Source organism: Cannabis sativa, chromosome 8 (assembly GCF_029168945.1).
Source record: "Cannabis sativa cultivar Pink pepper isolate KNU-18-1 chromosome 8, ASM2916894v1, whole genome shotgun sequence".
In the NCBI taxonomy this organism is placed as follows: domain Eukaryota; kingdom Viridiplantae; phylum Streptophyta; class Magnoliopsida; order Rosales; family Cannabaceae; genus Cannabis; species Cannabis sativa.
In genome coordinates this window covers 8303460-8322162 of record NC_083608.1, presented here as the reverse complement: position 1 = coordinate 8322162, position 18703 = coordinate 8303460, and the positions used below count along the sequence as shown (strand labels likewise).

General features: G+C 33.7%; 2 protein-coding genes and 1 long non-coding RNA gene across 3 annotated transcripts; 1 reads left to right on the top strand and 2 right to left on the bottom strand.

Annotated features, from left to right (window-relative positions):
- The first annotated feature begins 4336 nt into the window (after positions 1–4336).
- On the top strand, positions 4337–8426 carry LOC115701453 (uncharacterized). The gene is made up of 7 exons (XM_061102354.1): positions 4337–5328; positions 5408–5545; positions 5669–6498; positions 6589–6673; positions 6772–6867; positions 7733–7828; positions 7915–8426. Exons 1-7 carry the CDS (start codon positions 4936–4938, stop codon positions 8122–8124), a joined length of 1848 nt encoding a protein of 615 aa, XP_060958337.1. The 5' UTR covers positions 4337–4935; the 3' UTR covers positions 8125–8426.
- Positions 8427–11058: 2632 nt separating this feature from the next.
- Positions 11059–12504, bottom strand: LOC133030128 (uncharacterized). The gene is made up of 2 exons (XR_009683996.1): positions 11475–12504; positions 11059–11355 (listed from the first exon to the last, which is right to left on the bottom strand). It is a non-coding gene; the product is annotated as an uncharacterized LOC133030128 (long non-coding RNA).
- A 4723-nt stretch (positions 12505–17227) lies between these two features.
- On the bottom strand, positions 17228–18427 carry LOC115710816 (protein FAR1-RELATED SEQUENCE 5-like). The gene has a single exon (XM_030639167.2). The coding sequence runs from the start codon at positions 18425–18427 to the stop codon at positions 17228–17230; it is 1200 nt and encodes a 399-aa protein (XP_030495027.2).
- Positions 18428–18703: the final 276 nt, after the last annotated feature.

The following is an 18703-nucleotide window of genomic DNA, read 5'->3' as shown; positions in this document are numbered from 1 at the left end:
CCATTCCAATGTTTGTCATACTTTGAGGAATACCATTCTTCATGTCCCAACTAAATAAATTATTTAAAGAATCAAAAGAGAAGAAAGACCTCATTTCTTATCACACTTTAACACAACAATTCACTTTTAAGTTTATGCTAACATGATTAGTAGGCAATTAAAAAAGAATGAGATTGAAAAAAATGAATATAGGATTACAAATACATAATTCAAAACGTGGTTGAATATTTATACATATAAATATATAGGGGTGTCTGTTGTCACGCATGGGATTTTTGAGTGACTAGTGCTGCACACCTTTAATAGCCATTAGATTGTATTGATTTTAATCTAAAGGCTGATATTACACACTTCATATATCATTTCTATATAATATTATATTTGATAAATAAAGAGGTATTTGACTTGAAAATGGGAAGTACAACCGGTTGTAACCAGTTGCAAAAATCTTGGTTTTCGCGCCCATTTAGTAAAGTGAAGGAACATTTTCAGCTGTAAACATCTTTACTTTCACAAACAAAAACTTAATTTCAGCTAAAAAAACTCCTTCATTGTTTCATTGTTTGATTGTTTGAAGGTTCCAAACAGGCCACAAATCACTTTTCAGTTCTCTTTTATTGTTTGAAGATCATCACCAAGGTATTTTTAGTGCTTTTATTATCATTTTTCTTGTTCTTATTAGTTTTTTTTAGGGTTCTTAAACTCCTTTGCTACATCACAGAGGGTATCGCCACCGGAGAAGCTCACGAAGAAGATTTCACCTCTGTGACAAACCTCCTCGCCGACCCAAGATCAAGGGCTTGATTTTATATCAGAAGGACTAGATGCACTGAAAAATTTGGCCCATGATTTCTGTATTGACATCATTCTCCTATGTAGAATTCTGGGAATCGTTTCTTACTTGTACAAGTAAGTCAATGTTCTTCTTCTCTCTCCCTCCCTCTCCATTAATATATATTTATTATGGTTGTGTGTGTGAGCTTATGTAGTGGTGTTAGTGCATGTATATATATTATTATTGCTGGCATTGATTTTATTTTCTATGTTATGCATCGTGGTATAAGGATTTGTTCAGAATTATTGCATGTAAGTTAAGTTCAACAGAAATTTAGGGGTCAGATATTCAATCTAGCTCTTAATATTACTAGTGTAAGACAAGGGATTTAAATGTCTTTTGGCACAACAGAAAAACAGAAGAATATAGTGTAACGAAACAGAGCGCATTGAATTCTGGTACACAATATTATAGAGGATCAGAACATGGTGTTCTTCCCATTTCTCTCTGTGTGTCTTCCTTTTAATCCTCAACCAGGATCAGAACCAAACTTTCAAAATGCTTTCAGATCAGACTTTAATAAACACACAAACAAACATATATATAATTATTGAGGGAAAATAAATATATAAATATATATTAGTTTTATTTATTTCAATCTGGGAAATAGAAAATGTGTATGTATACTTATTGATGTGGTGAAGTAAAGAGCAGGACAAAGAGCAGAGTAGGGGGCCTATGAGCCTTTAAAGTTGTCATTGGCAATAAATGCTGGTTCTTTGGTACAGAAGAAGGAAACCACATTGAGAGAATTGAATCATCATTGAAAGGAAAATCTTGTCCAAATAATGGAGGAGAGAGTTATAAATGCTGGGGTTTCTTTTTTCTTTTTTTAAATTTTTTACGTGTAAGTGGTAATGACAAGTGCAGAAGAAAGAGTGTGAAAAGAGCATTTATGGCTGATCCTCTTTAAGGAGGAAGAGTAGAAGACATAGAGAGATTTATTTAATTAGAACAGTGACAGAGTAAGAAAGAAGACTGTAAGAGGATCACAATATTATAGAGGTCAAGGCAGAACAATGCCACTTAATGGTGCTAAGTATTTCTTTAAGGTGATAAAAGTGCATTGCACGAACTTCAGTTAAATTAAACTTAATTTAAAATACCTTTTCCAGGTTTTAGTCACAAATTTAGTGCAGTGTCTTAACTCTCTTGCTCTTTTTGGGCATCAATAGTTTTGTTTCAACATGTAGAAGTTTTGACTTAATCCCTTACCCTGACTTATTCACTGATTTATCATAATAGCATAGAAGGTTGGCAGTGTTTCCTTGAGATATTTACATATGTTCATACTTGAAATATACTGATCAAATGTTCCACTCTTGCAGTATACTGAGATGATTCTAATATGATCTTTCCTCAATTGCAAATAATCGTCATGTTCATGGTAATATTTTCCTTTATTGATTTAGGGCTTGCTTTCCTTATACCATTTTAAGATCTTCATATTAACATCTATAATCAATTGTCCTCTGGAGGGAAAACTAGATCAGCCATTTTAGGTTGGCTGTTGAATAACATCTCAAGTAATGTGTTTCTTTGTTATAAAGTATAATCTGGGGCTGCACAACTACTTCTGAAATATTCTTTGCAATATTAAATTATTTGTCCTTTCATATTGGTACCAAAAAAAATCTTGTATTTGTGACTTAAATAGTGTGTGGTGTACATTTAATTAAGCTATTACTTATTGATGCTCTTTTCGTTACTGTAATTCTTTTCTTGGTTTAGATGTCAATATGAAAATCTTTAATAGAAATTGTAGGGACTTGTAATTTCAGTTGAAAGAAAACTAATATTCTTTATGATAAACACCATCAAATATGTAATTGGACTACACATAATTCTTGTTTATACAATATTGCATTACGAAGGAAAACTATTATTATCTCAAACATGTTCTTTTTGTGGCCTATGTTGTACATGAGCCTCGAAAGCCTACCATGAGATTTACTTACAGGAAACTTGTAACAAATCTACAATCTTACAAGCAGGTAATGCTTTATATAGCAGTACATACATAATATCATCTCTACATTACGGGATAGGAAATTCAACCTTTGTTTTGCTAGACTTTTACTTCATTGTTGCTACTACATACCAGTTAAGGCCAATTCATTAGCTAAGTTAGCATTGTACATATCATCTTGAGACTGGTTCTGGATGTAACTCCAGATATCAGTCTCAGCCATTCTGTTAAGACTTAAATCAGGGTCTATTGTCTTGCTATCTACATATTCGCCACCGGAGAAGCCCGCGAAGAAGATTTCACCTCTGTGACAAACCTCCTCGCCGACCCAAGAAGCGACCAAGGAACGTTAAACCATAAGGTCGGAATTCTTTATTTATTTATTTCATATTGTTCTGTTTTCATCACTACTACTTAGCCATATTTTTGTTGAGTCTTGAGAGTGAAGTTGAAAAGTTTTAATGTTAGAAAAATAAATGAATATGGATATAACTATAAGTGGAAAGTGAAATCTCTGTTGATAATAGATTGATGGTTTTATTGAGCACTTTAACAAAAATTTTACATAAATATATATAAAGATTCTGTTTTGAGTGTATACTTAGGAAAATTTTTTATTTGGTGTGAACAAAAGTTAATATCTTTGTTGTTATGCTCAATTGCCCAATTTGAGATACTCAGCCAAACTTTAGAGTTCTTGAATGAGACTTTATAGTTTTGTGACTATAATCATATAAAGAATAAAATGAAAGAACTCTTTTTTTTTTCTTCTTTTTTTTTTCTTATGGTTAAGGTAGTTAAATCTTAGGTGAAATGTTGTGTGTATGTAAAATAAATTGTAAGTTATGACTTTTCTATCAAATCCACCAATTCTGAAAAGAATATTTCATGGTTTGTTTTTTTTTGTTATTTTTCTACATGCATGAATCAAACACTTATACATTAAATTGAAATTTTCCTTTTCTTCTTAAAAATTTTCTTTTAATCATCCATAATCCAAAGTAGTGTTTTAAGGTCAAAGAGATCCTTCATTAGAAAAGAGGTCAAAGAAAGAGAATTGATGATCATCAAGATTTTTTAAAAGTTGAAGGTGGCAATGATGGAAGCTCTCCAACGGTTTTAGAATCCAAAGAACCAAACAATAGCATACTAAACTTTATTTTATTTATTAGATAAATATTTTTCAAGTTTAACTGTCACATCTACATAGTTTCTTACTCTTTATCCCTTGAATAATATAATAGTAATAATAATAGAGCCAAAACCTTTTCTCCTAAGCTGGGGATCCAACACAACTAATCACTGTATATGCTTAACATTTGCATTTTTTTTTTTTTTGAAAATAACTTTTGCATCTCATTACATGGTTTTAATTCAACCAAAAATAAAGAAAAGGGTTCCTCCCAAATAGAAATAAATAATCCAACATATTTTCTTAAACAGAATAATAAACCAATACAGATCTACAACAATAAGAATGATGGGCTTGAAATCTTTGTTGATATTTAGTTTTATTGATTTAAATGTTTGTTGTAGATGTCATCGGGAAAGCGCAATGTCGATGAAGACGACAAGTCAGTTGCTAAGCGCACAAAGGCCTCCGACAAAGGGAAAAAAGTAGTTACCAATGAGGTAAATTTAACATGTATACGTAAATGTGTGCTGTCACATAAATTATTATTATTGTATTGTATTGCTAGATATACTTGATCTATGTGTAAAAGGTATAAATAATTTGATCTTTTACATTATTGCAGGAACAAAGTATAAACAACTCACTTGAACGTGCACTGCAACGTCTACTAGAAAAATAAGCATCAATAATTGCAGGGAAGATCACTGCAAAAGAAAAGATTAAGGAGCCAATAGTAGAGAGTGACAATGACGAAGATCGTTGTAGGGTCCAATGTAGATGCAGTCCAGAACGATTAAGAGAAATTGTGATCGGTTTGAACGAAGCACAAGAGAAAGTTATTTCAGATATAGGCTTCGGGTCCCTCCTTAATCCTGAAATTCCGTCAGTGCGTAGTTCTCTCATATGGTACTTTTACAACCATATGGATCTTGAAAATTTGAACTAGTCCAACATGGGGTAATTTATCCTTTCACTATTCAATCGTTTAAGGAAATTATGAAAATCGAAGATGGTGGTGAGGACATCAACTTTGAAGATTATGTTGACATTGACAACAAAGTTCGAAATGAAGTGTGCAACCTCGAAAAATCCATTAAGTGCACTGACTTGGTGGAGCTTATAACCAACTCTGAAGAAGCTGATGTTTTGTTCGTTGCACGTTTTATGTTGGTAGCATTGGGATCCTTCTTGGTTCCCACATCTGGAACGTACGTAAGAAAGCAGTACATAAATGCACTCTTAGATGTTGGGCGAATAAAGAAGTTGAACTGGGCTTCGTTCATCTTTAAGTTTTTACACGAGAATCTGAAAGCACATCAAAAACGACTCAATAATTCGAAAGATAAGGGCAAGGTTCATTATCTCCCGGGTTGTACTATTTACCTTCAAGTAAGGATTAAACCATCTTTTAATTAATTATGCATCCCTTTCACTGTAGTTTTAATTGCAAATAATTTTTTTTTTGCAGATATATTATTGGAGCCATATAAAAAGGAAGTTGTACACTTCTCCTCGCCTCGGCCTTCCCATGGCTTACTGGAATGAGGACCGAGTGAAAGGAATATCCTCGTTCATCTCCAAGAGTGGGGGATTTGTGAATGGGAAGGTACATTTTTGGTTTACAACTCTTCAAAGTTACTTGTTATTAGGAATAGGCCAATACAATTTTGTTAATTGCTACTTTTTTTTTTTGTAAAGTGATCTTGAAATTTTTCTCATTTTGGGGCAGATTATTCTACACCCGCCTATGTTCAGGAAGACATATGGCCATACAGAAGACACTTCCATTCCATTATCCAACCAGGGAGGAACCTCATCCTCTACATGCTGCAACTGCATCTTAAGAGATGAAATGAAGGAGAGGGATAAAAAGTTAGACACTACTTGTCAAGAACTACTAAGATTATTTGACTCTTTCAAAGCCGACATCTCTAAGGACATCAGAAAGGGCTTCGTCACTATGAAGCAATCTATCATTGACGAGGTTAAGGAATCTTTTATTCCAGAGCTTTGTGAAGCTATATTACCTGAGGTGAGAAAATCTGTGACAGCCGAGTTGCATCAAACAGTGATGAAAGAGTTGAGGCAGTCCGTGTTAATGGAGTTGAGGCAATCTCTACTAAAAGAACTGATGGAAGTTATTGATAAGGACGGGGAGAGAAATGATGAGGAGGCCGACAAAGAAATGATGGAAGTTAGTGATAAGGACGGGGAGAGAGATGATGAGGAGGCCGACAAAGAAACTAGCTCGATGAGCACTTCAAATGAGGATCAGTTTGAAAATGAAAACACGAGAAATTTGGAGTTTGACAACCCGCCTACCAACAATCAATATGAGGTTGGCCCTGTGGATTTGACAATGGTAGAAGACATCGGTCATGAAGGTCAATGCACCTCGGCCATCAAAGTTCTCCTTGCTTCAAACGCGTATCAAAAGACCGAAAAAAGATTCCACTCAAGCAAGGAATTGTATGTGGACACTTTCCAGTTGAAGGAGCCAGCAAGCGAGATTGAATTTAAGCTGGCAATGTTCGTTTTCGGAAAAAATTTTGATAAAGGGTAAGTCTTTAATTAGTAGATTGGTAGTTCAGTAAGACTGTGTATTAGTATTACCATATATTGTACCTAATTCCATTGTCTCATTGGCAGGTACCCTTTTGTGAAATTTCAAAAACTTGAACTTTTTCGGCAACAACTACTGTGCTTGAAGCCTGGAATGGAAATAACTGATTCAGTAAATGTCTTCATTAATATTTATCTGTTCTAAGCATTATTAGAAGAAAAAAAAATACTACGAAGAGATTATGCTTAGTGGCATGTTGATTTGTGCAGGTTATTAGTTGCTACGCACACTTATTGACGCTGAAAGAACGTGAAGCAGCCCCAGATGGAGTACCGAAATATTGGTTTATGCCTTGTCGGGTCTCTGTAAGTCTCATTAGTATTAATATGAGCACGTGTATTTATATTTTCTATTCAAACTGTGTGATTTGTTTTATAAACTTTATTTTATTTATTAGATAAATATTTTTCAAGTTTAACTGTCACATCTACATAGTTCCTTACTCTTTATCCCTTGAATAATATAATAGTAATGATAATAGAGCCAAAACCTTTTCTCCCAAGCTGGGGATCCAACACAACTAATCACTGTATATGCTTAACTTTTGCATCTTATTACATGGTTTTAATTCAACCAAAAATTAAAGAAAAGGGTTCCTCTCAAATAGAAATAAATAATCCAACATATTTTCTTAAACAGAATAATAAACCAATACAGATCTACAACAATAAGAATTATTCAATCTATAACATCAAATGAATAATTAATTATTACATGTTTTCTCTGTTGATGGTTGTAGTTTTATTCCCAAATATTGGATTGGTTTCAGCTATTGAAGCATGGAAAGAAGTTCAAACTTTCTAGAAATTAAATCCCATAATTTTTACCCTAGTTCCAAGTTTTAATAGAACTCTAGTATGAAACTAAGCTAAGGGGGTTTTGTGTTGTTGACCATTAATGTTTATACAATTCTACATTAGTTTTTATTTATACCCTTTACTTATTTATGTCTAAAACACTTAAGGAATGCTTTTTTCCTGTCATTTGTTTTATATACCAAAGTGTTTTATTATTTTTTTACCAAAATATGTTATCTTTTGATATATAATAAAACAAAAGAAATCTGCTTCTTCTCGGAGTTTTTCACTACTCTGCATTCTAAGCTCTTAAATATTCCATTACTTGATATCTGCATAACAATAATAATGGTTATGATTTTTGTTTAAATAGCATGAAAATCTTGGGTTGTCATGCTCTGTTAGCACTTGGGCAAGACAACAAAATTGGAGGGATCTATTTTACGGCAAGTTGGCAAAAACTGAACATGTAATGACCCTTCAGTTTTTTTTAATCATTTAGTTAATTATAATGATGTTATGGTAATAATAAATTTCTGTCCCTTTCATATGCAGATGTGTGTCCCGGTCATATGCAAAACTAAAACTCCCCACTGGTTCATGTGTGACATAGACATGTTGGCGAGTAAGGCATTCATTTGGGACAGCCTGAAAACACCACGCGGGAAGGATATGAAAGATTTTCGTGTACGAACTGCTTCTGAAATGGTACTTACTTTCGATTGTTTCATTTCACATTCTAGGTTCCAAGTTTTTTTTAGATGAAAACTAGAATCCAAGTTGAATAACGAAATTATTAAGTAATTTAAAGATCTTCATCTCTTATACCTTGCAGTTAAGAACACTTGATGATCTTCTCCAAGTGGATATGGCTCTGGAATTAGGAGAGAAATTTAACTTTGCATCACTTCCCCTAGATTACGCAAGACGAGTGCCGCAGCAAGATAATGGGGTAGATTGTGGAGTATATGTAATGAAATTCATGGAACATTTCTTCAATAGAGGCAATGTTGCTGAAATTGATGTTGAGGTATTTTTTCAAGTACAAGTGATTGAAATTAGACTTAAATTGAAAATTTCATATAGTGGATAAGCAATAATTAACTAATATTTGTTTTGTCTTCCAACTTTCAGCATGTAACCAGTCAAGACAGGTTTAATATCATGATGAATCTAATTCAACATCCAAAAAATGAGTGTAGGGCAACTGTTTTGGCAGATGTTGCTGAGATGTATTCAGTTAACAATGTCTTAGATGTTCCCCCATCTACTCCTGTACATACTGACAAGGAATTGGTTATCAAGTCTCCTGAGAAATCCCCTGTTGATCCAAGGTTTAAAAGTAAGAAGTCGCGAGCGAAAAACATGGTGCCTTCGTCGTCAACTAAGTCCAGGAAGAGAATGTCCAGCGGCAGTAATCTGACTATGAGAGACTTGGTCGGAGACAATGAGTAGCATTTGAGTACTTTTTAATTGGAAGAATACTTGGTTATTTTGTCTGTAGATGTTTATTATGGAACTATTTGCATTAGATGTTTATGCCTTGATATGCCTTTTAGAATATGCATTGTTAAGCAATTATATAATTTATATATGTAACTACCTTGTGGGTCTTGTATATGCAAGACATTAACCAAATGTAACCAAACATTGTGTTACAATATATGATATGCATGTTTAGTTATGATCTTAGATATTATCTTTATGAGTTAGAAATAATTTTTCTTATTGAAATAAATATTTATTGTGTGATTCTTACCTCAACTTAAGATGTTTATTATGGAACTATTTGCATTAGATGTTTATGCCTTGATATGCCTTTTAGAATATGCATTGTTAAGCAATTATATAATTTGTATATGTAACTACCTTGTGGGTCTTGTATATGCAAGACTTTAACCAATTGTAACCAAATATTGTGTTACAATATATGATATGCATGTTTAGTTATGATCTTAAATATTATCTGTATAAGTTAGAAATAATTTTTCTTATTTAAATAAATATTTAGGGTTTAGTTCTTACCTCAACTTAAGATTTTTTACACAATACAACTTGCTATTTTACAACTATACAAAAATTGTTTGCTTGTAATAATTTAATTTTATTCACATTTTCAAAAACTATATTATAAATATGCATAGTAAAAATTTTTATATTAATTAAAAAGAAAAAGTTTAACTCATTGTCCTTTCAACTCTTCATGATAAATATTACTAAAAAAGATAAAATAAACTTTCACAAGAAAACTAAAACCAACTTTGTTTAATATTTTGAAATAACAGCCATTAAGAAAAAAAGCCAACTAGATATAAAGAAATCACAACTAAATAACTATCAAATTTAAGTTCTTTTTTTCTTCCCCTTCGAACATACTTCATCAAGTCGCATCTCCAAACGCTTTGTGTATTGGCTCACAGCTTCACGTTTGAGGGTGATAAACTTAACATCCAGTGCAGCAAGTTCCATGTCCCAAGCCTTCTCTTTTAGCAACCATTCTTCATTAATTTTGCAACATTTGGCTTCGGTATCCATAGCTCTTCTTTCCAGCTCAATGATTTTTTTCCTCAAAGTATCCATCTCTTCTTTAACTTCTCGGAGCTCACTTGATTTTCTCAACAGTTCTAAATCATTGTCAAAATACTTAACCTCAAGACCATTGAGATACTTTAGGGCATCTTCAGGAAGTCGGGAATGAACTTTGGGTGTATATACCTCTCTAAGAATAATATCATCAATACTATTATTTTGTTTAAGCATGGGATTGAAAGTATCATTAGAGGATGAAGCTTCACTCACCATTTTTTTTTTTGTGTGTTGAAGGAAATCTATTCAAGCTAGTGGATGAAGAAAAATGTGGCTTTCTTAAAGTAAAATACACCTATTTATATTAATCTCTTTCAAACTTTTTTACCATTAGATAAGACTATTATACATTAGTCATTGTCTTGGTATCAAAACCCAAAGTAAAGCAATTAACTCTTACATGCACGTCACTTTGCTTTTGTTGTGTTTAAAGTAAAACAAAATGATATATAGTACATAAAGTTGTAGGTTATATTTGCTAAAATTAGGATATAGTACCATTGATAAGACTACACACTAATTATTGTGTTGCTCAATGATAAACTTAACCAGGGTACACCAAATAGTAATAACTCATAGGCCCCCTAGCTCATAACTCATATATTATATCAGATTTGTAGTTTATTTCAGTTTTTTTTTAAGTAATATTATATCAGATAATGTAATATTTGCTAAGATATAGACTATATTTGTCTAATAATATCTATATTACTTATTCATAATATATATTCACTCACTGACGTGAGTATATTAATTATGTATAAAAAGTATGTGATGCATGACCCAATGTTTACTATGCATGACAAATTTTTAGTTTATTTTTTATTTATATTTTAATGTCATTCAAAGGCTATTCAATTCTTGCATGCATCACTTTGTTCTTATTGTGTTTAAAGTAAAGCAAAAAATTATATAGTACATAAAGTTGTAGGTTATATTAACTAAAATGAGAATATATAGTACTCTTGATAAGACCACACACTAGTGATCCATTAGGTGAAACATACTAAACTAATATAATAATAATTATAATAAATATAATAATAATAAGGATAATAATAATAATAATTTATGACATTTTTTTTTTGTAACCAACAACATAACACATTAATATTATAATAAGAATCCATGATATTAATTATACATTACAACATATTAACTCAAACTACTGATTACATAAGTTTAATAAGAAAAACACTCATATCATGGATTAGTTATACATTTTCAATACAACAATAATTTTATTAGTTCAACACAAATTAGGAATAACACAAATTTCTTAAGTAACTTGATCTCTTTACTTTGGTCCTCAATTTTTCTTTCCAACCTCTGCAATACTACATTAGCTCCAACCAGAACATCTGGATCCACCCACTCGAAAAAATGACATACCTTACAAGAATCTCGATCCTAAAATAAAAAATTTAGAAAAACAAAAACATGATGATAACCCATAGCTTAAACTTGTCAAGAAAATCTATTTTATATATATATTTTTTTTTAAAAAAATAAGTGTAAGGAAAACTTACATAGTTTCCACACCCCCAAAATCTTCTACCAGGGTTCTCTTCACTCCTTGAAGTTCGGCACACCGAATCTGTGCCACAATGGCACTTTGGACGAGTATTGATAGAAGTCACAAGAGAGGAAGACATAGTTAACTTAAAGAGTTTTTATATGCAAGTGCAATATAATAGTAAGTGGTATTCTAAGCATTCTCTATTTAGGGGTATTTATATAAGACATATCACTATACCAAATGTGTTTTAAAAATATATTATTATATAAGTGTCCTTTTGACATTATGTGGTATATTATTTTATACAGTTAACTAGATGCTTTTTAATTTTTTTATTATTATTTGTAAGGTTTTTTTCAAAGGCAAATAAATATTAAGAAATAGTTGTTAATGTATATTAAAATAGATGACAACTCAAAATACATTAGACATAGAAATACGAAAATAATACATTCAAAACATGAATATGGTAGTAACTACTTAAATCAAACATTGTTCACACTACATAATTTAACATCAGTAACACCTCATCATAGTAAATTAGAGTTGTCTAGGGACCTGCTGTTTTTTCAGATCCACTGTCACCACCAATCATCATTTCAAGGTTTCTTTTGTATTGAGTACATGCTTCGTGCTTCATATGTGCCAAGGCCCTTTTTAGTCTATCAACGTCATTCACATCCCTGGAAGATATTTGTCGACGGATTTTTAAATCATGCTGTAGATCTGAGATTTTTGTTTTGTAATAAGAAACTTGTGATACCAAAAGCTTTTTCTGTTCATCGGCTAGCGATATTTTTTGCTCGGCATCCCATAGCCTCTTCTCAATGTGATTAAGATAGCGTAAAGGAGATGGAGGTAGTGACAAATGGTGCACGAATCCAGAATCGCTATTTTCATGAGAAGATTTATTAAGTGAACCTGTAGAGGGTATTGCTTCATGATTTTCCATTCGCAATAAGTATGCAAGTTATAGTGAACTAGTAGAGGGTATTGAAAAAATAAGGATTGAGTTAAAGTTAGGAGGTGAGATAAGTTTGGTAAATGGTAATCTTTGTTTATTGAGTAGTGAGATATATATATATATATGGAGATTGATGATTATTATATACCTAACTCTTTTGTCTGTTTTTTGTTTTGTCTTTATTTATTTATTTATTTTGCTTATTTGATTATTAATAAGGATGTAATACCATTGATAAGACTACACACTTGTCATTGTGTTGCTCAATGACAAATGTTAGACTAAATATTAATATCTACGAGTGTACATCGATCAGTTTGGTCGGGATATAGTATATTTTTACCAACCCAATATAAATGTCGGGTTGCAAATATCTAATTGAAACCCGCCCAACGAAAAAAAAATAAAAAAGTGTAAACCGCCCAATGATTTTTTTCGGTTTGGTCGGGTTAACTCGTTTGAACCAATCTTAATTTTTTAATTTTTTATTGTTGTTAGTTTTGGTTTTTCAAATAAATAATTTTAAAAAATAAATGTATAGCATATGTCTTTCAAAGTTACTCGTTGCTTGCAAATCATCACTAGTAGTGAATCAATCATCATTGAAAGTCTGTTTCCATAATGACTGGGGGCGTTTTAGGAAGGCATGTACAATCCGTTATGCATTCCTCAATCATCCCGGCGTGACTACTAGTGGATTCACTATAGTTGACTAGAACCGATCTTGGTCAAAGTTACTCATTGCTTGCAAATCATCACTAGTAGTGAATCAATCATCATTGAAAGTCTGTTTCCATAATGACTGGGGGCGTTTTAGGAAGGCATGTACAATCCGTTATGCATTCCTCAATCATCCCGGCGTGACTACTAGTGGATTCACTATAGTTGACTAGAACCGATCTTGGTCAAAGTTACTCGTTGCTTGCAAATCATCACTAGTAGTGAATCAATCGTCATTGAAAGTCTGTTTCCATAATGACTGGGGGCGTTTTAGGAAGGCATGTACAATCCGTTATGCATTCCTCAATCATCCCGGTGTGACTACTAGTGGATTCACTATAGTTGACTAGAACCGATCTTGGTCAAAGTTACTCGTTGCTTGCAAATCATCACTATTTGGTATCAATCGTCATTGAATCCGTTTCCATAATGACTAGGGGCGTTTTAGGAAGGCACATGCAATCCGTTATTAAACCCGGATCATCCCAGCAAGACTATTAGTGGATTCACTATAGTTAACTGGAAACGATCTTGGTCAAAGTTACTCGTTGCTTGCAAATCATCACTAGTAGTGAATCAATCATCATTGAACGTCCGTTTCAATAATGACTGCTAGCGTTTTAGGAAGGCATGTACGATATGTTATGCATTCCTCGATCATCCCACCGTGACTACTAGTGGATTCACTATAGTTGACTAGAACCGATCTTGGTCAAAGTTACTCGTTGCTTGCAAATCATCACTATCAGGTATCAATCGTCATTGAAAGTCTGTTTCCATAATGACTGGGGGCGTTTTAGGAAGGCAAGTGCGATCCGTTATTAAACCCCGATCATCCCAGCAAGACTATTAGTGGATTCACTATAGTTAACTAGAAACGATCTTGGTCAAAGTTACTCGTTGCTTGCAAATCATCACTAGTAGTGAATCAATCGCCATTGAAAGTCTGTTTCCATAATGACTGGGGCCATTTTAGGAAGGCATGTACAATCCGTTATGCATTCCTCGATCATCCTAGCGTGACTACTAGTGGATTCACTATAGTTGACTAGAACCGATCTTGGTCAAAGTTACTCGTTGCTTGCAAATCATCACTATCAGGTATCAATCATCATTGAAAGTCCGTTTTCATAATGACTGCTGGCGTTTTAGGAAGGCATGTACGATCTGTTATGCATTCCCCGATCATCCCAGCGTGACTACTAGTGGATTCACTATAGTTGACTAGAACCGATCTTGGTCAAAGTTACTCGTTGCTTGCAAATCATCACTATCAGGTATCAATCATCATTGAAAGTCCGTTTCCATAATGACTGGGGGCATTTTAGGAAGGCATGTACAATCCGTTATGCGTTCCTCGATCATCCCAGCGTGACTACTAGTGGATTCACTATAGTTGACTAGAACCGATCTTGGTCAAAGTTACTCGTTGCTTGCAAATCATCACTATCAGGTATCAATCATCGTTGAAAGTCCGTTTTCATAATGACTGCTGGCGTTTTAGGAAGGCATGTACGATCTGTTATGCATTCCCCGATCATCCCAGCGTGACTACTAGTGGATTCACTATAGTTGACTAGAACCGATCTTGGTCAAAGTTACTCGTTGCTTGCAAATCATCACTATCAGGTATTAATCATCATTGAAAGTCCGTTTTCATAATGACTGCTGGCGTTTTAGGAAGGCATGTACGATCTGTTATGCATTCCCCGATCATCCCAGCGTGACTACTAGTGGATTCACTATAGTTGACTAGAACCGATCTTGGTCAAAGTTACTCGTTGCTTGCAAATCATCACTATCAGGTATCAATCATCATTGAAAGTCCGTTTTCATAATGACTGCTGGCGTTTTAGGAAGGCATGTACGATCTGTTATGCATTCCCCGATCATCCCAGCGTGACTACTTCACTATAGTTGACTAGAACCGATCTTGGTCAAAGTTACTCGTTGCTTGCAAATCATCACTATCAGGTATCAATCATCATTGAAAGTCCGTTTTCATAATGACTGCTGGCATTTTAGGAAGGCATGTACGATGTGTTATGCATTCCCCGATCATCCCAGCGTGACTACTAGTGGATTCACTATAGTTGACTAGAACCGATCTTGGTCAAAGTTACTCGTTGCTTGCAAATCATCACTATCAGGTATCAATCATCATTGAAAGTCCGTTTTCATAATGACTGCTGGCGTTTTAGGAAGGCATGTACGATCTGTTATGCATTCCCCGATCATCCAGTGACTACTAGTGGATTCACTATAGTTGACTAGAACCGATCTTGGTCAAAGTTACTCGTTGCTTGCAAATCATCACTATCAGGTATCAATCGTCATTGAAAGTCCGTTTCCATAATGACTGGGGGCATTTTTGGAAGGCACGTGCGATCCGTTGTTAAACCCCGAATATCCCAACAAGACTATTAGTGGATTCACTATAGTTAACTAGAAACGATCTTGGTCAAAATTACTCGTTGCTTGCAAATCATCACTAGTAGTGAATCAATCGCCATTGAAAGTCTGTTTCCATAATGATTGAGGGCATTTTAGGAAGGCATGTACAATCCGTTATGCTTTCCTCGATCATCCCAGCGTGACTACTAGTGGATTCACTATAGTTGACTAGAACCGATCTTGGTCAAAGTTACTCGTTGCTTGCAAATCATCACTGACAGGTATCAAACGTCATTGAACGTCCGTTTCCATAATGACTGGAGGCGTTTTAGGAAGGCACGTACGATCCGTTCCAATCATCCCAGCAAGACTATTAGTGGATTCACTATAGTTGACTAGAACCGATCTTGGACAAAGTGGGATTTAATATTAAATTAAACTAATAAAGATACTTCATAAGAGTACTAGGCAACAGAAGCAACGACAAAAAAGGACTTTAGGAATCATTTACCTGACTCGCAATTTTCTATAAATTAAACTTTTATACATAAAATTTATACTTGTTTATTTATATCCTTACATATTTTTATTTCTATTCCTATAAATTTTATAATTTTCATATTATACCACGTAATAATTTTACTTATTTCTCTATATTTTTTTTTTCATCATATTTTCAAATAATTTTATTTTATCACTATAAAAATATATATGTTTCACTAATATTCTTTCAATTAAAAAAAAATCCCCACTAAAAATTGTGGCTTGCTCATTTCTAAAACAGTAATCACCTTTGTCATTTTCATAAATTTAAGACAAATCAAATTATTAAATTACTAATATTACTAATCAAAGCACTAAATTTACTTATTGGTTACAAATTAGTCATTGAATATATATATATATGTAGGCAGCCGATTTTGTGCCCATATGTGGAGAACACGGATTGGAATCCGTGTACGGCAGGTAGGTCCCACGTTAGAATAGTTTTAATTTTTAATTATTTAATTAAGTTGGCAACCGGTTATTCTAGGTTTGGTAACCGGTTGTACATTTGTATTTTTAATTAAAAAATAAAAAGGTACAATTTAATTACTGTTCACGTCAGTTAAAGTAAAAAAAAGTACAACAGCTTTACTATTCGTGGTAGTTAATTGTACAAATATACTGTAGGCAGTGGGTCCATGTTGTCGGAGTGGGGTTATTTTGGTATTTTACATCATGTATGTAATTTTGGAATTGTAGTTGAGTACAAAATATCACGTACCGAGTATATTAATTGTTTATGCATGCTGTTTAGTAAAATTAGTGTACAAAATATCACGTACCGAGTACAAAATATCAGGTACAGAGTACATTCATTTTTGTTTCGTAGTACATTGTTAAGAATAATTTGTTATAAATTATGAAATTATGTGTTGGTATATATTGAGTTTTACGTTGGTGTATTATTTTTATTTTTATTATTATGTATAAAAACAATTAATTACTATGGAAATTTTGACCTTATAAGATTGAATTTTTTTGGGTAAAATAATTTATTTGTTCATTAATTATAAATTTGAGATTTGTTGAGATAAATACCTTAAACACGGCAAACATAACATGAAGTATATAAATGTAGAGTTTTTGAAGGCATAACTAGAGTCATAAACCTTAAAACATCAACGGTTAAAAATAGCTAATTATATATATGAATGACCATAGTATGATTCTTGTGTGGAGGAAGGCGGTTCAGGGAAATACGCGTTGGAGTGTTCATTGAATGAGTCAGTTGTTGGTTGATTGTGTGCTGACTGTTGCCCCTGAGATCCAGTATTCTGTTGACGGTTTGGGCACCGCCGATAATCATGGCCTGATGAGCGACAAATGCGACAATGTCTTGAGTTTCTTGGGATCTGCTCCCCGTTTGGTCCTTCCCTTGGATTTCCCGTACCCTTTGTTCTCACAACTTCAGGGTCTTTAATAATGTTGGGGTTGTTACGATATCTTCCAGGTTGTGGCGTCTGTCCTTCTGGATTGGAACTCATCTCAAATTCTTCCTTGAACATTAGAGTTAGCCGTTCAATCTCTTCCTTTGCACGCGTGTACGAATCCTCTGTTTTTGCTGCATAGAAAGTGAAGTTATAAGTTAATGAGCTGAGAGATCCAAACCTAGCCATCTCATAAATGTGTTGTTGTTCTTGTGCCGGGGGGTTAAAATGTAGGTGGAGATTTGTCTTCGCGGATTTGCTCCATCGCTTCATGAGAAGAGTATTAGGTATTCTTCTGATGTTTAATCTTTTCATTGTAGCCCATAAATGTCTACAAGGGTACCCCTGACTTTCATATAGCATGCAGCTACAGTGTAGTGCTCGTTGGCCTTCACAGTAATGAACTCGGCATCGGAGTTCCGGATGCTGAAACTTTCCAATGGTGTATATCTGCCACTCTCCTTCTTGCTCCTGACTTATGACAAAATAATTATTCTCTAAATCAAGCTGCTCTGCAACCTTGTGGTACATAGTTCTTGTGTAGAATTCAGCACATTGGTTGTAGTACGTGGTCAAGCATGTAGGATTAGGTGGGTGAGGTCGAGTGCATCTGCTTTTGAAGTCATTTGCAGTCTCGTTGTGTCTGAGCTTTGAGACTGTCATATCTATGGTTGTTACAAATTCACGCAAGCAATAATTCTTCTCTAAAATTTTTTTTAGGGCTGAGTTGATCGATTCGCAACGTTGTGTGGTTCTCATTCCTGCAACGAATGAACCCTTTAAATAAGTTTCTGCCCACTGTTTTCTTGTGTCGAATGTTGTTTGGCACCATTCATTATGTGTTAGTTGTTGGGTTTCGACGACGTCTAACCATCTTGCTTCAAAATCCTCCTCCTCGTAGTAGTTGTACATTAGATCTTTAAATCTTTTCAAGAAGATCGGATCTTTAACCTTTTTGGAAGCATTTGTATTGAGATGTCAAGCACATAGACGGTGTGTAACATCAGGCATGTGTTCCATGATGGCCTGTTTCATGGCCACATCTTGGTCAGTAACTACAACATTTGGCTTCTTATCTCCATGGCATTCGAGAAATTTTTGAAGTAGCCAACGATAGGATGGAAGCTTTGTTAGGTTTTATGCCCTAAATAAAACTCCATTTCAATGTAATCTATTTTATTCAACATC

Excerpts from the sequence above, each read along its gene's own strand:
- LOC115701453 (XM_061102354.1), top strand. The coding sequence starts at position 4,936 with ATGAAAATCGAAGATGGTGGTGAGGACATCAACTTTGAAGATTATGTT. Across the intron at positions 5,546-5,668 it reads GGGGATTTGTGAATGGGAAG|ATTATTCTACACCCGCCTAT; the intron begins GTACATTTTTGG and ends ATTTTGGGGCAG. Across the intron at positions 7,829-7,914 it reads AGTTGGCAAAAACTGAACAT|ATGTGTGTCCCGGTCATATG; the intron begins GTAATGACCCTT and ends TTTCATATGCAG.
- LOC115710816 (XM_030639167.2), bottom strand. The coding sequence starts at position 18,427 with ATGTACAACTACTACGAGGAGGAGGATTTTGAAGCAAGATGGTTAGAC.